The following is a 19,904-nucleotide window of genomic DNA, read 5'->3' on the forward strand; positions in this document are numbered from 1 at the left end:
CAATATAGTTAATGGAAAAAAAGAAGGAACTGTGTCACTTTAGATGAAGAGGACAAAGAAGACAAAGTTTGGCTTCTTATGATTTATGATGACTTCTTCTGATTTATGATTTATGTGTGTGTAAATGAAAAGGTCAAGTAGATCTCAATTAGGAAGCTGCATGTTGTGATTTTGTTTTATTTTTACTCCACTACAAGAGAAAGACATTGGGATTTAGTGCAGGTTTCAGCTTGGCTGCTTGCTGAGTTGAAATGGTCTTTATTCCACACAGCTGCAGCACACACACCTGCTAAGGAAGTGTGTGTAAGCGTTTTTTTTTTTTTAATACTAGGCTAAAAACTTCCAGACTTTTTGCCGCATGTATGGATGAGAGTTTGCTCAGTGAAGGATGTATAAACGACGGGATTATATTGAGCTCTACCAAAAGGACCAGGCAAAGTGGGCATTGTTGAGAAATGTCAACACAGTCTTCAAACAGACCACTCTGCTACCGGTATGACGTGTGTGTGTGTGTGTGTGTGTGTGTGTGTGTGTGTGTGTGTTTTAAGATATGTGTATATTAGGGATATTACCAAATATGAATACATTATTCAGAATGGACAGATAATGTGTTTGAAACAGATATAAATACAGATACGATTAGAAGAAATCCTGCCAAAGAAAGCCTGACAAAAATGTACATAGGGCATTTGGTAGACACTAGCAACTTGCATTAGGACTGGAATTCCATGAGGTGCAACAAAAAATTTGTGCACACAGGAGGTTTTTACTTTCATATGGGGCTGCCACATTTCTTCAATTCATTCATCCTTAGTAACTACCTGGTCAGGTCATGTTGATTTCAATTGCACTATTAGCTAGTATATACTGTATTTTGGGAAATAAATCCAAGAAAATTCATTACAAATTATAGCAGGTATGTACAAACAAAAAAAATGACTACAGAAGCAGCATTTAAAAAAAAATCCCACACACAGTTGAGCCCAATGATGAACTTCAGTAATATATCTGTGAAATGTGCAGTGCAGGTGAACCCAAAGGATACAACTGAAAACAGTTCTTACAGTCATATAGGGAGTGCTTTGGATTTTTCATACAATACAAAAGCAGAAGCTTAGTTTAAGCCTTTTAACATTTCTACTCCTTTAGATCCCCTGCAGTGCCCTGCACTTTATTACACCCATTTTAGCATAATGACAAGCAACAATTACACTAAAGATTTCATTACAGGTTTCAGCTTACTCCCAGGCAGGAGCAGGATTAAGAGACATAGTCATATTTAAAAGATACATTGTCTGTTGTTTACACTGGCAATTCCTGGAAGCCAATCAGAGCGCTAATGCCTTCTACGATAACTCAGGGGTTCCCAAACTAAGGGGTCATGACCCGATGTGGGGTTGTTTGATTTACAAATGGGGTAATGAGAGAAACTCAAACTCTTCTTTTCTTTTATTCACCTACAACCCCGATTCCAAAAAAGATGGAACGCTGTGTAAACTGCAAATAAAAACAGAATGTGATAATTTACAAATCATGGAAACCCTATATTTCATTGAAAATAGTATAAATACAACATATCAAATGTTGAAACAGAGAAATTTTATTGTTTTTTGAAAAATGTATGCTCATTTTGAATTTGATGTCAGCAACACGTTTCAAAAAACTTGGGACAGGGTCATGTTTACCAGTGTGTTGCATCACCCCTACTTTTAACAACACTCTGTAAACATTTGGGAACTGAGAAGACCAATTGCTGAAAGAGAAGTGTTATCCCATTCTTGCCTGATACACAATTTCAGTTGTTCAACAATTCGGGGTCTCCTTTGTCATATTTTGTGATTCATAATGTGCCAAATGTTTTAAATGGGAGACAGGTCTGGACTGCAGGCAGGCCAGTTTACCACCCGGACTCTTTTACTACAGAGCCATGCAGTTTTAATATGTAGAGAAAACGGTTTGCCATTGTCTCGCTGAAAGAAGAAAGGTCTTCCCTGAAAAAGATTTTGTCTGGATATTGCTCTGAAACGTGTATATATCATTCAGCATTAATGATTCCTTCCCAGATGTACAAGCTACCCATGTCATGTGCACTAATGCCCCCTCATACCATCACACATGCTGGCATTTGAACTGTGTACTGATAACAAGCCGGATGGTTCTGCTCCTCTTTAGCTTGGAGGACGTAGTGTCCATGATTCCAAAAAAGATTTTCTACTTTTGATTCATCAGTCCTCGGGACAATTTTCCACTTTGCCTCAGTCCAACGTAAAAGAGCTCAGGCCCAGAGAAGGTGGCGGTGTTTCTGAATATTGTTTATATATGGTTTTAACTCACATTTGTGGATGCAGTAATTAACTGTTTTCACAGACGATGGTTTTCTGAAGTGTTCCTGAGCCATACAGTGATTTCCACTACAAACACATGTCTGCTTTTAATGCAGTGTCGCCTGAGGGTCTGAAGATCACAGGCATCCAATGTCAGTTTTCAGCCTTGTCTCATGTATACAGAGATTTCTCCAGATTCTCGGAATTGTTTAATCATATTATGTACCATAGATGATGTGAGCTCCAAATTCTTTGCAATTTTACATTGAGGAACGTTAGTCTTAAATTGTTGCTGTGTTTGCCCACACAGTCTTTCACAGAGTGGTGAACTCCTCCCCATCTTTACTTCTGAGAGACTCAGCCTCTCTGGGATGCTCTTTTTATACCCAATCATGTTACTGACCTGTTGCCAATTAACCAAATTAGTGGGGGGTTTTTAGCATTAGAAAACTTTTTCAGTATTTTGTTGTCCCTGTCCCAACTTTTTGGAAAAATATTGCTAATATCAAATTTAAAATGAACATATATTTTTGAAAAAAAAGTAAAATTTCTCAGTTTGAACATTTGATATGTTGTCTTTGTGTTATTTTCAATGAAATATAGTGTTTCCATGATTTGCAAATTTTCATATTCTGTTTTTATTTATGTTTCACACATTGTCCCAACTTTTTTGGAATTGGGGTTGTATATTATGAATTATTGGAAATGTCACTCTCTAACTTGGAAGAACGGTCTTGTGTGCTACTATTTTAAATGTAAAGTCTATGTGCTATGTAAGTTGTTTAACTATCCGGACACACAGGAATAGAAAGGGACAAACTTCCAAGTCCATCTACCTCCACTAAACAAACTAGCATTGTGCCTCAAATCACATACTTATGCATTTTTCTGGACAGTTGCTGAGTACTAACATTAAGCAGTTTTCCTAATACAGTTTATTATTATTTTTTTTAACCTGTAATGTAGTGTAGCAGTTCGTAGGAGGGGGAGGAGCACAGAAAGACGGCAGGCCAGAATAAAGTTCAATAACTTCGTTTATTTTGCTCTTTTCAGATGCAAAAATCACTCAGCCATGCACGCACTCGCGCACACAAGTCGTCTGGCTGGGGAGAGAGCTCACTTCCTCTGCTCTCTCTCTCTTTATATAGGGTGCGGTCACTGGGAAGACACACAAACACAGGTTAACTGACATCAGGTGTAGTGATTCTGCCACTTACCTTCCCTGACTCCGCCCTCCAGTCACAGACTGGCGCTTGACCACGCCCCCGCTGCCACATACCCCCACCTCCCGACTCAGGCCGGGCAGCCACCCGGCCTGCAGCAGACTCCCCCCCCCCCCCCCCCCCGATGGGAGAGAAAGTCCGCCACAACCATCTGCGCCCCCGGCCTGTGGATCACCTTGAAGTTAAAGGGTTGGAGTGCCAGATACCAACGGGTGATCCGCGCGTTGGCATCCTTCATGCGGTGGAGTCACTGGAGGGGCGCGTGGTCCGAACAGAGGGTGAAAGGGCGTCCCAGCAGGTAGTAGCGGAGGGCGAGGACCGCCCACTTGATTGCGAAGCACTCCTTTTCGATGGTGCTGTAGCACCCCTCACGTACCGACAGCTTTCTGCTGATGTACAGCACTGGACGGTCCTCCCCCTCCACCTCCTGGGACAAAACGGCCCCCAGCCCTCTGTCCGATGCATCCGTCTGTAACATAAAAGGAAGAGAAAAGTCAGGGGAGTGTAACAGTGGCCCTCCGCACAGTGCAGCCTTCACCTCAGAGAAAGCCCGCTGGCATTGCTCCGTCTACTAGACCGGATCTGGTGCCCCCTTTTTAGTGAGATCAGTCAGCGGGCTGGTGACGTCCGAATAATTAGGTATAAACCTACGATAGTAGCCAGCCAGCCCCAGGAACTGTCTCACCCCCTTTTTGGTCTTGGGCCTCGGGCAGGCTGCAATTGCTGCTGTCTTGTTAATTTGGGGACGCATCTGCCTGTTGCCCAAGTGGAAGCCCAGATACCGTACTTCCACCCACCCAATCGCACACTTCTTTGGGTTGGCTGTGAGACCCGCTCGCCTCAGCGACCTAAGGATGGCCCTCAGGTGTTGTAGGTGCCGCGGCCAGTCATTACTATAAATAATGATGTCGTCGAGGTATGCGGCCGCATAGGTGGCGTGGGGGTGGAGGACCCTATCCATCAGCCGCTGAAACGTAGCAGGCACCCCAAACAGCCCAAAAGGAAGTGTGACAAACTGGTGTAAGCCGAACGGTGTGGAAAAGGCCGTTTTTTTCTCGGGATAATGGAGTCAAGGGGATCTGCCAGTAACCCTTTGTCAAATCCAGTGTCGAGTAAAAGTGAGCCGTGCCTAGTCGATCGAGCAACTCATCAATACGAGGGATTGGGTACGCATCAAATTTAGACACCGCGTTGATTTTTCTATAGTCTACACAGAACCGGACCGACCCGTCGGCCTTGGGTACCAAGACCACCGGGCTGCTCCAGTCACTGTGGGACTCCTCGACGATGCCCATTTCGAGCATGGCCTCGAGTTCTTCCTGAACCACTTTTTTCTTGTGTTCGGGTAGCCGGTCAAATCAAATCAAGTTTATTTGTACAGCGCTTTTAACAATAAACATTGTCGCAAAGCAGCTTTACAGAATTTGAACGACTTAAAACATGAGCTAATTTTATCCCTAATCTATCCCCAATGAGCAAGCCTGTGGCGACGGTGGCAAGGAAAAACTCCCTCAGACGACATGAGGAAGAAACCTCGAGAGGAACCAGACTCAAAAGGGAACCCATCCTCATTTGGGCAACAACAGACAGCCTGACTATAATATTAACAGTTTTAACAGGTATAACCCTCAACTGTCCTCATGGGGCCGTCCTTCACAGGAGTGGGGCGATAAAACTCCGACCAGACACAGGGCACCAGGATGGATCAAGCAGGTCCGAGGGGCAGAAGAGGCCAGCATCTCAATCCCAGGATCAATATGTAACTCAGAGGGACAGATGGGGGGGCGGGGGGGAGAGAAAGAAAACACGTTGTTAGGTATGCCCTAAAAATGACAAGTATTAAATCTGTGTGGTAGGCTCGCAGAGACGAGAGTCTTTACATCAGGCATGACGCACAATGGCATGTTAATATGGTAAAAAATATATCATGACCTGCTCTGGCTGGATGCTTGATTGGGTGATGGGGGCACACTCCTCAGCAATGATGAGATGCAGATGGGACCGTTAGGCCTGGCCAAGACAATTCAGTTACATTTAACCGGGTCTGGGACATGCGACAGAATGTCTGACGGCCGATTCCCTGCAGGCTACGATAGCCAGTCGAGGTCCCCACCGTCTCCACCAAAAGATTTCCTGTTGACTCCATGTAACTCAGAGGGACAGATTTGGGGTGGGGTGGGGGGGGGAGAAAGAAAACACAGGTGGTTAGGTATGCCCAATGTCACCTGAATAAGTAGGAACAGTATACATATTGCACCGAGTACAAGCAGGGACTCCGGCAACTAACTATGACAGCATAACTAAAAGGAGAGAGCCAGAAGGTAACACAGGCATGAGGGAGCCCCGGGACATAAAGCAGCCAGCCACTGCACCGTCAACAAACTCGAGTGAGCAAGCGAGTGGGGACTGACAGCATCCATACATCCCAGTTTACCAAAACACTCTATGTCTGAGGACCCTCCAGATCTACTCCTTTACCTCATAAACACCATTAACAAAAGGCTTGACTAAACAGATATGTTTTCAGCCTAGACTTAAATGCTGAGACTGTGTCTGATTCCCGAACATTACTTGGAAGGCTGTTCCATAACAGTGGGGCTTTGTAAGAAAAGGCTCTGCCCCCTGATGTAGCCTTCACTATACGAGGTACCAGCAGATAGCCTGCACCTTTTGATCTAAGTAGGCGTGGCGGGTCATAGAGGAGCAGAAGTTCACTCAGGTACTGTGGTGCGAGACCATTTAGTGCTTTAAAGGTCAATAGTAGTATTTTATAATCAATACGAAATTTGATTGGGAGCCAATGCAGTGTGGATAAGACAGGCGTGATGTGGTCATATTTTCTAGTTCTAGTAAGGACTCTTGCTGCGGCATTTTGAACTAACTGGAGCTTGTTTATGCACTTATTGGAACATCCAGACAGTAAGGCATTACAATAATCCAACCTGGAGGTAACGAAAGCATGGACTAGTTTTTCTGCATCATGCAATGACATTAAATTTCTTATCTTTGCAATATTTCTGAGATGAAAGAAAGCTATCCGGGTGATGTTATCAATGTGAGTTTCGAATGAAAGACTGGGGTCAATAATCACTCCGAGGTCTTTTACTGCTGCACGTGAAGAAACAGAAAGGCCATCCAGAGTTACTGTGTAATCAGAAAACTTACTTCTAGCTGTATGTGGTAAGGGCGGCTGCGCACTACCACCTCCGGGGGCGTCTCAATGTGGTGCTCTATGAGGTCGGTGCGGCCGGGCAGGGGCGAGAACACGTCCAAAAACTCGGTCTGCAACTGGGCAACCTCCGTGAGTTGGGTCGGGGAGAGGTGGTCTCCACAGGGGACCGGAGAGGTATACAATGCCAATGTTCCCTTTTGAACCTCTGGCCCCAGCTCCGCCTTCTCTGGAACCACCGACACCAACGCCATGGGGACCTCCTCGTTCCAGAGTTTGAGCAGATTGAGGTGGTAAATCTGTAGCACCACACCCCTGTCTGTTCGCCTCACCGCGTAGTTGACGTCCCTGACTCGCCGTGTGACCTCAAAGGGTCCTTGCCACTTGGCGATCAATCTGGAGCTCGATGTGGGCAACAGTATGAGTACTTTATCTCCCGGTGCGAACTCCCTAAGGCGCATACCCCTGTCGTACAGGCGGGTTTGTCATTCTTGGGCCTGCCACAAATTCTCCTGGGTTAGGTGTGTGAGTGTGTGGAGTTTTGCGCGCAGGTCAATAACGTATTGAATTTTGTTTTTACTTGGTGAAGGTCCCTCCTCCCAATTTTCTCGCAGCACATCTAGAATGCCACGCGGCTTACGCCCATAGAATAATTAGAACGGGGAGAACCCCATGGAGGCTTGGGGGACCTCTCGCACTGCAAATAACAAGGGTTTGAGCCACTTATCCCAATTACGTGCGTCCTCACTTACGAATTTTTTAATTATATTCTTGAGGGTGCGATTGAACCGTTCAACTAAACCGTCCATTTGTGGGTGATACACACTGGTGCAGATTGGCTTAATACCTAATAACCCATACAGTTCTTTCAGTGTACGTGACATAAACGATGTGCCTTGGTCAGTCAGAATCTCTTTCGGGATTCCAACTCGGGAGATGATGCGGAAGAGCGCTTCCGCAATACTGCGTGCTGAGATATTGCAAAGAGGCACTGCTTCCGAGTATCGTGTTGCATAGTCCACCAAAACTAAAATAAAACGGTACCCTCACATTGACCGATCTAATGGCCCGACGAGATCCATCCCAATTCTTTCGAACGGGGTTTGGAGTAATGGGAGGGGGTGCAAAGGCACTTTTGGAATGGCCGCTGGATTTACTAACTGGCATTCGCGGCATGCCGTGCACCACCTACGGACATCGCCGCGAATCCCTGGCCAATAGAACCAGGCCATTATTCGGGCTAGTGTATTATCCTGCCCTAAGTGTCCAGCCATGGGATTAAAGTTAGCCGCCTGGAATACCAATTCCCGGTGGCTCTTTGGAATCAAAAGGTGTGTGACTTGCTCTTTAGTCTGAGTGTCCTGCGTCACTCGGTATAATCTATCCTTCATAATAGAAAAATAGGGGAAGGACGGGGTGGCGTTTGGCTGGAGCGTTTGACCATAGATTACTCTCACTTGGTCAAACGCATGCCGCAGAGTCTCGTCTCGCGACTGCTCTAACGGGAAATCCGCGAGGGATTCCCCGAGAGAGGGAGGAGGAGCCTGCAGCTCCTCACTCTGACGCGGAGATGACTGTAGATGGCTCTGTGACAGCTGCTCCTGCCAATGCGACACCGGGACCTCCCCCCAACTATGGCAGGACCCACTCTTCACTAAATGACTCATTAACTCCCCGAATCCCAGCCAATCAGTCCCCAAAATTATCGAGTGGATGAGGCGAGGATTAACCGCCGCCTTTACTCTAAATTTTTCCCCTTGGAAAAAAATGTGGACCGACACTAAAGGGTAGCTGTGAACATCCCCGTGCACACACAACACCTTCACCCCCTGTGCTCCCCCCAGTGCCTCGTCTTGCACCAGGCTTTGGTGAATTGAGGTTTGATTACAGCCAGAGTCCACCAACGCCTGATATGTATCCCCTTGGATACTCACTGGTATGCGATACACTCCGGCCCGATTGAGGGCGGCTCCTGGCACGTCGGGGATCCGAACCACCGCGCCCACTTCCATTGCCAAGCACTGCTGTTGGAGGTGGCCCAGCTCCCCGCAGCACCAGCAAACCGGCCTGGGCTTCCTCTCTGCACCGGCGCTCTGGGGCTCACTCACCTGAGGGGGGGGGAAGAGACAGACACAGAAAGGAAAAACAGGAGGGCACCACGGGTGCGACGGGCCGGCTGGGGTGGGGCCAGCCCCCGCCTCCGCGGTGGGGGAACGGGGCGAGGACGAGACACAGGAGGAGAGAGGGGGGGAGAGAGAGAGAGGAGAGAAGAGAAGAGGATGTCTGCTGTCCTGCCGTCGGAACAGCCGTCAAATGGTCTTCCGCCAACTCGATGGTCTGATCCAGCAACGCCGGGCGGTGGCACTGGACCCACTCTGTGGTTCCCTCTGGTAGGCAGCCGATGAACTGCTCCAGCACCACCTGATCAACGATTCCCTCGGCGTCGCGGTTGTCAGCCCTCAACCACCACCAGCAGGCGTCCCGGAACTGCTTGCCAAACGCGAACGGCCGGCCGACTTCCTCCAGACGCAGAGCGTGGAAGCGCTGTCGCTGTTGTTCGGGGGTGCACCCCACCCGCTGGAGGACAGCCCGGCGAAGGTCCGCATAGGCCAGCAGGCGGTCGGCGGGGAGCTGTAGCGCGGCCAGCTGCGCCTCGCCCGTTAGCAGGGGGAGGAGGCGCGTTGCGCACTGTTCCACTGGCCAGCCCGAGACCTCTGCTGCCTGCTTGAAGAGCGTGAGGAAGGCCTCGGGGTCGTCATGCAGGCCCATCTTAGTTAGAGTGAGGGAAGAAGGGCCCGCGGCGGTGGAGATGGTGGACCCCGCCACTCTCACTGAGGGGGGGGAAGAGACAGACACAGAAAGGAAAAACAGGAGGGCACCACGGGTGCGACGGGCCGGCTGGGGTGGGGCCCAGCCCGGCGAAGGTCCGCGTAGGCCAGCAGGCGGTCGGCGGGGAGCTGTAGCGCGGCCAGCTGCGCCTCGCCCGTTAGCAGGGGGAGGAGGCGCGTTGCGCACTGTTCCACTGGCCAGCCCGAGACCTCTGCTGCCTGCTTGAAGAGCGTGAGGAAGGCCTCGGGGTCGTCATGCAGGCCCATCTTAGTTAGAGTGAGGGAAGAAGGGCCCGCGGCGGTGGAGATGGTGGACCCCGTCACTCACCTGAGGGGGGGGAAGAGACAGACACAGAAAGGAAAAACAGGAGGGCACCACGGGTGCGACGGGCCGGCTGGGGTGGGGCCAGCCCCCACCTCCGCGGTGGGGGAACGGGGCGAGGACGAGACACAGGAGGAGAGAGGGGGGGAGAGAGAGAGAGGAGAGAAGAGAAGAGGATGTCTGCTGTCCTGCCGTCGGAACAGCCGTCAAATGGTCTTCCGCCAACTCGATGGTCTGATCCAGCAACGCCGGGCGGTGGCACTGGACCCACTCTGTGGTTCCCTCTGGTAGGCAGCCGATGAAATGCTCCAGCACCACCTGATCAACGATTCCCTCGGCGTCGCGGTTGTCAGCCCTCAACCACCACCAGCAGGCGTCCCGGAACTGCTTGCCAAACGCAAACGGCCGGCCGACTTCCTCCAGACGCAGAGCGTGGAAGCGCTGTCGCTGTTGTTCGGGGGTGCACCCCACCCGCTGGAGGACAGCCCGGCGAAGGTCCGCGTAGGCCAGCAGACGGTCGGCGGGGAGCTGTAGCGCGGCCAGCTGCGCCTCGCCCGTTAGCAGGGGGAGGAGGCGCGTTGCGCACTGTTCCACTGGCCAGCCCGAGACCTCTGCTGCCTGCTTGAAGAGCGTGAGGAAGGCCTCGGGGTCGTCATGCAGGCCCATCTTAGTTAGAGTGAGGGAAGAAGGGCCCGCGGCGGTGGAGATGGTGGACCCCGCCACTCTCACTGAGGGGGGGGAAGAGACAGACACAGAAAGGAAAAACAGGAGGGCACCACGGGTGCGACGGGCCGGCTGGGGTGGGGCCCAGCCCGGCGAAGGTCCGCGTAGGCCAGCAGGCGGTCGGCGGGGAGCTGTAGCGCGGCCAGCTGCGCCTCGCCCGTTAGCAGGGGGAGGAGGCGCGTTGCGCACTGTTCCACTGGCCAGCCCGAGACCTCTGCTGCCTGCTTGAAGAGCGTGAGGAAGGCCTCGGGGTCGTCATGCAGGCCCATCTTAGTTAGAGTGAGGGAAGAAGGGCCCGCGGCGGTGGAGATGGTGGACCCCGTCACTCACCTGAGGGGGGGGAAGAGACAGACACAGAAAGGAAAAACAGGAGGGCACCACGGGTGCGACGGGCCGGCTGGGGTGGGGCCAGCCCCCGCCTCCGCGGTGGGGGAACGGGGCGAGGACGAGACACAGGAGGAGAGAGGGGGGGAGAGAGAGAGAGGAGAGAAGAGAAGAGGATGTCTGCTGTCCTGCCGTCGGAACAGCCGTCAAATGGTCTTCCGCCAACTCGATGGTCTGATCCAGCAACGCCGGGCGGTGGCACTGGACCCACTCTGTGGTTCCCTCTGGTAGGCAGCCGATGAACTGCTCCAGCACCACCTGATCAACGATTCCCTCGGCGTCGCGGTTGTCAGCCCTCAACCACCACCAGCAGGCGTCCCGCCGGGCTGGGGTGGGGCAAGGAGGTGCCGGAATGCCTGTCGATCTTCCTGCTGCGCCAGTACCAGGGCCTCGAACCGGTGCTCTTGCTCCTTCCGGAGGGTGACTAGTGCCTGGTGCTGGCTCTGCTGGGCCGTGGCAAGAGCGTGCACCAGGTCTGCGAAGGGGGAGGACTCCATGGGGCTGTTCTTTTCGTGTGCTTGGTCCCAGGTTTCAGCACCACTGTAGCAGTTCGTAGGAGGGGGAGGAGCACAGAAAGATGGCAGGCCAGAATAAAGTTCAATAACTTCGTTTATTTTGCTCTTTTCAGACACAAAAATCACTCTCTCAGCCATGCGCGCGCGCACACACACACACACACACACACACACACACACACAAGTCGTCTGGCTGGGGAGAGAGCTCACTTCCTCTGCTTTCTCTCTCTTTATATAGGGCGCGGTCACTGGGAAGACACACAAACACAGGTTAATTGACATCAGGTGTAGTGATTCTGTCACTTACCTTCCCTGACTTCGCCCTCCGGTCACAGACCGGCGCTTGACCATGCCCCCGCTGCCACATGTAGCCTTCATGCCTATCAAATAGATCCATTTTGCATACCTGTTTTCTGGGTTTTGTACATTAGTACATACTTTTCAATGTAAGGTGAGAGCTTTTGATTTTGAGCAGCTTGTGACAGCAATCAAGCTGATGGCGGAAAATTGCTGTTTGCATGAAATTGCTGTGCATGAAATTGAAATATGGCACAGTTTGATTTGGAAGATGATGGGCAGGGATGTTTTTGCTGATATGCCATTTCGTGAATGTCTCTTTTCAATCTTCCAGATGTTAAGAAATGCAGGCAGGCCAGTGAACACTGAAAATTATGCTGCCACTGCTTCTGTATGTGCACACACAGTTTACACATCAAGTATAAACCAGTCTCTACTTTATGCTGGGCCATATCGCACCATCCTGGCATGGATTATTTTACTATAACAACATGCTCCATCATGTTACAGTCCCAATTTATCCTTCTAAGTTGGACATGACAGCTAAAAGAGATGCATCCATTCAAGCACTCCTCCTGACTTTTTGTAAAATTGTGTTAAAAAAAAAGAAGTCTAAAGTCAGTCAGGAATATTATGATGTTACACACGTTACTGACAATAAAATATTCAAATACTTTATTTACAGTAAGTTACAGTAATGTGGTCAAGGCTTGGGTCACAAAGTTCATAACGTCAATTTGGGGTTGTTTGCCCAAAAGATTTATGAATCCCTGCTCTAATTGTTCCTTCTAAAGCAGTTTCTTTCAGGAACCCATTGCAAGTGGTTTCACAACTTTGTGCAATGATGTCACTGTGTTCTCATATAAATTATTAGTAAATAATCATTGACCTGTATTGCATTCAAACCAATACAGCTGCACATTATTTGATGTTCATGAATTTAATTGTTTTTTTTTTCCAAAGTAAGCACTTATTTCAATTTTGATTCTTGCAACACATTTAAAAAAAGTTGGGATGGTAAAGCATTTATCGCTTTATAATGTTTCTATTCCTTCTCACAACACTTAGAAGATGGTTAGGGACTGAAGACACCAAGTAGTGAAGCTGTTAAGGTGTTATTTTGTCCCATGCTTCCTGCAAACAGTTCTTAAAGTGCCATTCCACCACTGGATGTATTCGTCTCGTCTCGTCTTCTTCCGCTTATCCAGGACCGGGTCGCGGAGGCAGCAGTCTAAGCATGGAAGCCCAAACTTCCCTTTCCCCAGACACCTTGGCCAGCTCCTCGGGAAGAACACCGAGGCGTTCCCAGGCCAGCCGAGAGACATAGTCCCTCCAGCGTGTCCTGGGTCTTCCCCGGGGCCTCCTCCCGGGGGGACATGCCTGGAACACCTCCCCAGGGAGGCGTCCAGGAGGCATCCGAAAAAGATGCCCGAGCCACCTCAGCTGGTTCCTCTCGATGTGGAGGAGCAGCGGCTCTACTCCGAGCTCCTCCCGAGTGACTGTGCTTCTCACCCTATCTCTAAGGGAGCGCCCAGCCACCCTGCGAAGGAAACTCATTTCAGCCGCTTGTATCCGCGATCTTGTTCTTTCTGTCATTACCCAAAGCTCATGACCATAGGTGAGAGTCGGAACGTAGATCGACCGGTAAATTGAGAGCTTCGCCTTTTGGCTCAGCTCCCTCTTCACCACGACAGACCGGTAAAGCGACCGCATCACTGCGGAGGCTGCACCGATCTGCCTGTCGATCTCACGCTCCATCCTTCCCTCACTCGTGAACAAGATCCCGAGATACTTAAACTCCTCCACTTGAGGCAGGACTTCTCCACCAACCTGGAGAGGGCAAGCCACCCTTTTCCGGTCGAGAACCATGGCCTCGGACTTGGAGGTGCTGATTCTCATCCCAGCCGCTTCACACTCGACTGCAAACCGCCCCAGTGCATGCTGAAGGTCCTGGTTTGAAGAAGCCAACAGGACAACATCATCCGCAAAAAGCAGAGATGAAATCCTGTGGTTCCCAAACAGGATTCCTTCCGGCCCCTGGCTGCGCCTAGAAATTCTGTCCATAAAAATTATGAACAGAACCGGTGACAAAGGGCAGCCCTGCCGGAGTCCAACATGCACTGGGAACAGGTCTGACTTACTGCCGGCAATGCGAACCAGACTCCTGCTCCGTTCATACAGGGACCGGACAGCCCTTAGCAAAGAGCCCCGAACCCCATACTCCCGAAGCACCCCCCACAGAATACCATGGGGGACACGGTCGAATGCCTTCTCCAGATCCACAAAGCACATGTGGACTGGTTGGGCAAACTCCCATGAACCCTCGAGCACCCTATGAAGGGTATAGAGCTGGTCCAGTGTTCCGCGACCAGGACGAAAACTGCATTGTTCCTCCTGGATCCGAGGTTCGACTATTGGTCGAATTCTCCTCTCCAGTACCCTGGAGTAAACTTTCCCTGGGAGGCTGAGAAGTGTGATTCCCCTATAATTGGAGCACACTCTCCGGTCCCCTTTCTTAAATAGAGGGACCACCACCCCAGTCTGCCACTCCAGAGGCACTGTCCCCGACCGCCACGCGATGTTGCAGAGGCGTGTCAACCAAGACAGCCCCACAACATCCAGAGACTTGAGATACTCAGGGCGGATCTCATCCACCCCCGGTGCCTTGCCACTGAGGAGCTTGCAAACCACCTCAGTGACTTCGGCTTGGGTAATGGACGAGTCCACCTCTGAGTCATCAGCCTCAGTCTCCTCAGTGGAAGACATGACGGTGGGATTGAGGAGATCCTCAAAGTATTCCTTCCACCGCCCGACAATGTCCCCAGTCGAGGTCAACAGCTCCCCACCCGCACTGTAAACAGTGTTGGCAGAGTACTGCTTCCCCCTCCTGAGGCGCCGGACGGTTTGCCAGAATTTCTTCGAGGCCGACCGATAGTCCTTCTCCATGGCCTCCCCGAACTCCTCCCAGTTCCGAGTTTTTGCCTCCGCAACTGCCCGAGCTGCAGCACGCCTGGCCTGCCGATACCTGTCGGCTGCCTCAGGAGTCCCGGAGGTCAACATGGCCCGATAGGACTCCTTCTTCAGCTTGACGGCATCCCTTACTTCTGGTGTCCACCACCGGGTTCGGGGATTGCCGCCACGACAGGCACCGGAGACCTTGCGGCCACAGCTCCGAACAGCTGCGTCCACAATGGAGGTAGAGAACATGGTCCACTCAGACTCAATGTCCCCCGCCTCCCTCGGAAGCTGGGAAAAGCTCTCCCGGAGGTGGGAGTTAAAGACCTCCCCAACAGAGTGCTCGGCCAGACGTTCCCAGCAGACCCTCACCATACGTTTGGGCCTGCCAGGTCTGTCCAGCTTCCTCCTCCGCCAGCGGATCCAACTCACCACCAGGTGGTGATCAGTTGACAACTCAGCCCCTCTCTTCACCCGAGTGTCCAAGACATGTCTTGGATGTATTCTTTGGCATAAAATACAATATATTTTATGACAACATGACTAGACAGAGAAATCTTTTAGCTTCAAAATGATATATCAAACATAATTTTTTGACAACGACAAGTATATTAATTTTGCGACCAAAGTCACCTACCCTTTTAATTTCCGCGCGGTAGTGAAACGTGATGTCATCGGCAGGTTCCCCTTCTTGTGTACCACGTGTCGGTCTGTTTTTAGACCAGGAAACCCCCAAAGTGAGAGAGTCATTTCTCCTCGTATATGGGGGCCAAAAAAATTGCGAAAAATTGAGTTAATCTTTCAGTTAGCTAGATTTATTGGTATTATTTTTATCGCGTTCTATCTGCCATTGCTGATAATATGTGCCACGTCACACATCACGTGGTACACAAGAAGGGGAACCTGCCGATGACATCACGCGCGGAAATTAAAAGGGTAGGTGACTTTGGTCGCAAAATTAATATACTTGTCGTTGTCAAAAAATTATGTTTGATATATCATTTTGAAGCTAAAAGATTTCTCTATCTAGTGATACCATTTATATATGTTGTCAAAATATATTGTATTTTATGCCAAAGAATACATCCAATGGTGGAATGGCACTTTAAGGTGTGCAACAGTACGGGGTCGTCATTGTCATATTTTTCATTTGAAAATTCACCACATATTTTCTACTGGGGACAGGCACCCTCTTCTTCCACAGCCCTGCCTATGTAATGTGTGCAGAATGTGGGTTTGCATTGTCTTGTTGAAATATCCCTGGAAAAGATGTCATCTTGAAGGCAGCATATGTTGCTCCAATATCACAATGTACTTTTCTGCATAAATGCTGTCATCACAGAAGAGTAAGTTTCTTTTTCCAAGGGCACTGACACAAACCCGCACCATGACAGTTGCTGGCTTTTGGACTTGCTGATGGTAACAGTTTGGATGGTCCTTTTCATCTTTGGTCCAAAATACCTGGAATACTGATTCATCTGACGACAGTACACATTTCCACTGTGTGATGGTCCATCCCAGATGCCTCTGAGCTCAGAGAAGTCACCAGTGCTTCTGGACACAGTTAACATAAGGCTTCCTTTTTGTACAGTAGAGTTTTAACTGGCATTTGTGGATATAACTCTGTATTGTAGTGCCTGACAAAGGTTTGCCAAAGTAATTCCGAGCCCATGTGGTTATATCAGCTATAGATGAATGACGGTTCTTGATGCAGTGCTGTCTGAGCGATTGGAGATCACGTGTTCAGCTTAGGCATGTGCCCTTGCCCTTTACAATCTGAAATTCCTCCAGATTCCTTGACTTGTTTCATGATATTATACACCATAGAGGGTGAAATATCCAAATTCCTTCTGATCTTTCTTTGAGGAACATCATTATTTTTAAACATTACAATAAATTTCACGCACACATTTGTTGACAAACTGGAGATCCTTGGCCCATCTTTGCTCCTCAAACACTAGGCCTTTCCTGGATACTGATTTTATCATGATTACAATCACCTGTTGGCATCACCTGTTTTAAATCACATCATTATTTAATTGTTTTGTCTCATTACTAGCTATAAATTACCCCCATCCCAACTTTTTTTTAATGTGCTGCAGGCCTGAAAAGCAGGAATGGATGTATATTAACAAATGAAATGAAGTTGACCAGACAAAACATGAAATATCTTGGGTTCATACTGTCTGCAATGAAATACAAGTCAAAGTAAATTTAGAAATCACTGCTTTCTTTTTGCTATTTGAATTTTCCATACCATCTGAACTTTTTCTGATTTGGGGTTGTACGATCATGTTGTGAACTTTAATAACCCTTCCTGTTCCAGGGGGACTATGTGTGGTTGGACCTGAAGACAGGCCGGGAGTTCGAGGTCCCGATTGGTGCAGTGGTGAAGCTCTGTGACTCGGGGCAAATCCAGGTTCTGGATGATGAGGGCAATGTAAGTTACTGATTATCACCACACAGTATCACAGTGACTGTATTCAACTCATAACATGTCTTTTCAACTTCCTCTGAATAGTCTTTTTAACAGCCCTACAATCTTAATGAGGAAAATTTTGTGTGCTAATGAGAGAGTGCACATTCTAGAATAAAAAAACAAAAAACATTTTGTGATACATTGATACAAGGGAGAGAGACACCAATGATCCTCTCAGCTGCTCTCACGATGCGCTGCAGAGTCCTGCTGCAAGACTCTGCAGCGCATCGTGAGATCAGCTGAGAGGATCATTGGTGTCTCTCTCCCTTCTCTAATGGATATTTATAACTCCCGCCTCACCCGCAAAGCCATCAGGATTGCAGGTGACCCCACCCACCCATCTCACAGCCTCTTCAGTCTGCTGCCGTCGGGGAGGAGACTGCGGAGTCTCCGGGCCAAAACCAGCAGGCTCAAGAACAGTTTCTTTCACCAGGCTGTCAGGAGGCTCAACTCCCTCCCTGTTCTGCCTCTCCTCCCCCCTCTGCCCCCTGCCACAGATTCTGCTCGCACTCCCCCCCTGCCCCCCCTTCAGCAATTGACATGTCACCCTCACAGTCCCCCCCAAACACACACATACATACATACATACATACATACATACAACCCCGATTCCAAAAAAGTTGGGACAAAGTACAAACGGTAAATAAAAATGGAATGCAATAATTTACAAATCTCAAAAACTGATATTGTATTCACAACAAAACATAGACAACATATCAAATGTCGAAAGTGAGACATTTTGAAATTTCATGCCAAATATTGGCTCATTTGAAATTTCATGACAGCAACACATCTCAAAAAAGTTGGGACAGGGGCAATAAGAGGCTGGAAAAGTTAAAGGTACAAAAAAGGAACAGCTGGAGGACCAAATTGCAACTAATTAGGTCAGTTGGCAATAGGCCATTAACATGACTGGGTATAAAAAGAGCATCTTGGAGTGGCAGCGGCTCTCAGCAGTAAAGATGGGAAGAGGATCACCAATCCCCCTAATTCTGCGCCGACAAATAGTAGAGCGATATCAGAAAAGAGTTCAACAGTGTAAAATTGCAAAGAGTTTGAACATAATCATCATCTACAGTGCATATCATCATCAAAAGATTCAGAGAATCTGGAAGAACCTCTGTGCGTAAGGGTCAAGGCCGGAAAACCATACTGGGTGCCCGTGATCTTCGGGCCCTTAGACGGCACTGCATCACATACAGGCATGCTTCTGTATTGGAAATCACAAAATGGGCTCAGGAATATTTCCAGAGAACATTATCTGTGAACACAATTCACCGTGCCATCCGCCGTTGCCAGCTAAAACTCTATAGTTCAAAGAAGAAGCCGTATCTAAACATGATCCAGAAGCGCAGATGTCTTCTCTGGGCCAAGGCTCATTTAAAATGGACTGTGGCAAAGTGGAAAACTGTTCTGTGGTCAGATGAATCAAAATTTGAAGAAGTTCTTTATGGAAATCAGGGACGCCGTGTCATCCGGACTAAAGAGGAGAAGGACGACCCAAGTTGTTATCAGCGCTCAGTTCAGAAGCCTGCATCTCTGATGGTATGGGGTTGCATTAGTGCGTGTGGCATGGGCAGCTCACATCTGGAAAGACACCATCAATGCTGAAAGGTATATCCAGGTTCTAGAGCAACATATGCTCCCATCCAGACGACGTCTCTTTCAGGGAAGACCTTGCATTTTCCAACATGACAATGCCAAACCACATACTGCATCAATTACAGCATCATGGCTGCGTAGAAGAAGGGTCCGGGTACTGAACTGGCCAGTCTGCAGTCCAGATCTTTCACCCATAGAAAACATTTGGCGCATCATAAAACGGAAAATACGACAAAAAAGACCTAAGACAGTTGAGCAACTAGAATCCTACATTAGACAAGAATGGGTTAACATTCCTATCCCTAAACTTGAGCAACTTGTTTTCTCAGTCCCCAGACGTTTACAGACTGTTGTAAAGAGAAAAGGGGATGTCTCACAGTGGTAAACATGGCCTTGTCCCAACTTTTTTGAGATGTGGTGTTGTCATGAAATTTAAAATCACCTAATTTTTCTCTTTAAATGATACATTTTCTCAGTTTAAACATTTGATATGTCATCTATGTTCTAGTCTGAATAAAATATGGAATTTTGAAACTTCCACATCATTGCATTCCGTTTTTATTTACAATTTGTACTTTGTCCCAACTTTTTTGGAATCGGGGTTGTACATACATACATACATACATACGTACGTACTCTCAACGTTCATTAACACACTGAACTCAGGGACTGCACATTTCACTTTACTTCGCTCATTTGCACTATTCCGCACTACCTCACCTTAACAGCCATTAGTTTATTGTTTATACTGCTTATTTCATGTTTACCTGCTATATCTCAAGTGCCCTTGACTGTTTATTTGCACCAATTTACGTGTGTGTGTGTGTGTGTGTGTGTGTGTAGTCTATGTCTAGTTCTTATCTAGAGTGTTTATAGTTTATATTGTCTGTTTATGAGTGTTTAGTCTGTGTATAGTTCTTATCTAGAGTGTTTATACTGTTTGTTTGTTTTTTCAATTATCCTATTTTTATTTATTGCATTGCCTGTTTGCACCGTGGGTCAGAGAGGACTGAAATTTCATCTGTGCTCTATGTCGAGCATGTATAGCATATTTGACAATAAAGTTGACTTGACTTGACTTGA

The 19,904-nt window shown here is 48.5% G+C and overlaps 1 protein-coding gene across 1 annotated transcript in view; it reads left to right on the plus strand.

Moving 5' to 3' along the window:
• The first annotated feature begins 388 nt into the window (after positions 1-388).
• Positions 389-19,904, plus strand: part of myo7aa (myosin VIIAa) — a 233,156-nt gene continuing 213,640 nt past the window's right edge. The window contains exons 1-2 of the mRNA XM_060924322.1: positions 389-493; positions 17,067-17,180. Coding sequence (XP_060780305.1) covers positions 389-493; positions 17,067-17,180 — 219 coding nt within the window. The remainder of the gene's footprint in view (positions 494-17,066; positions 17,181-19,904) is intronic.

This window comes from Neoarius graeffei, chromosome 6 (assembly GCF_027579695.1).
Source record: "Neoarius graeffei isolate fNeoGra1 chromosome 6, fNeoGra1.pri, whole genome shotgun sequence".
Lineage (NCBI taxonomy): Eukaryota > Metazoa > Chordata > Actinopteri > Siluriformes > Ariidae > Neoarius > Neoarius graeffei.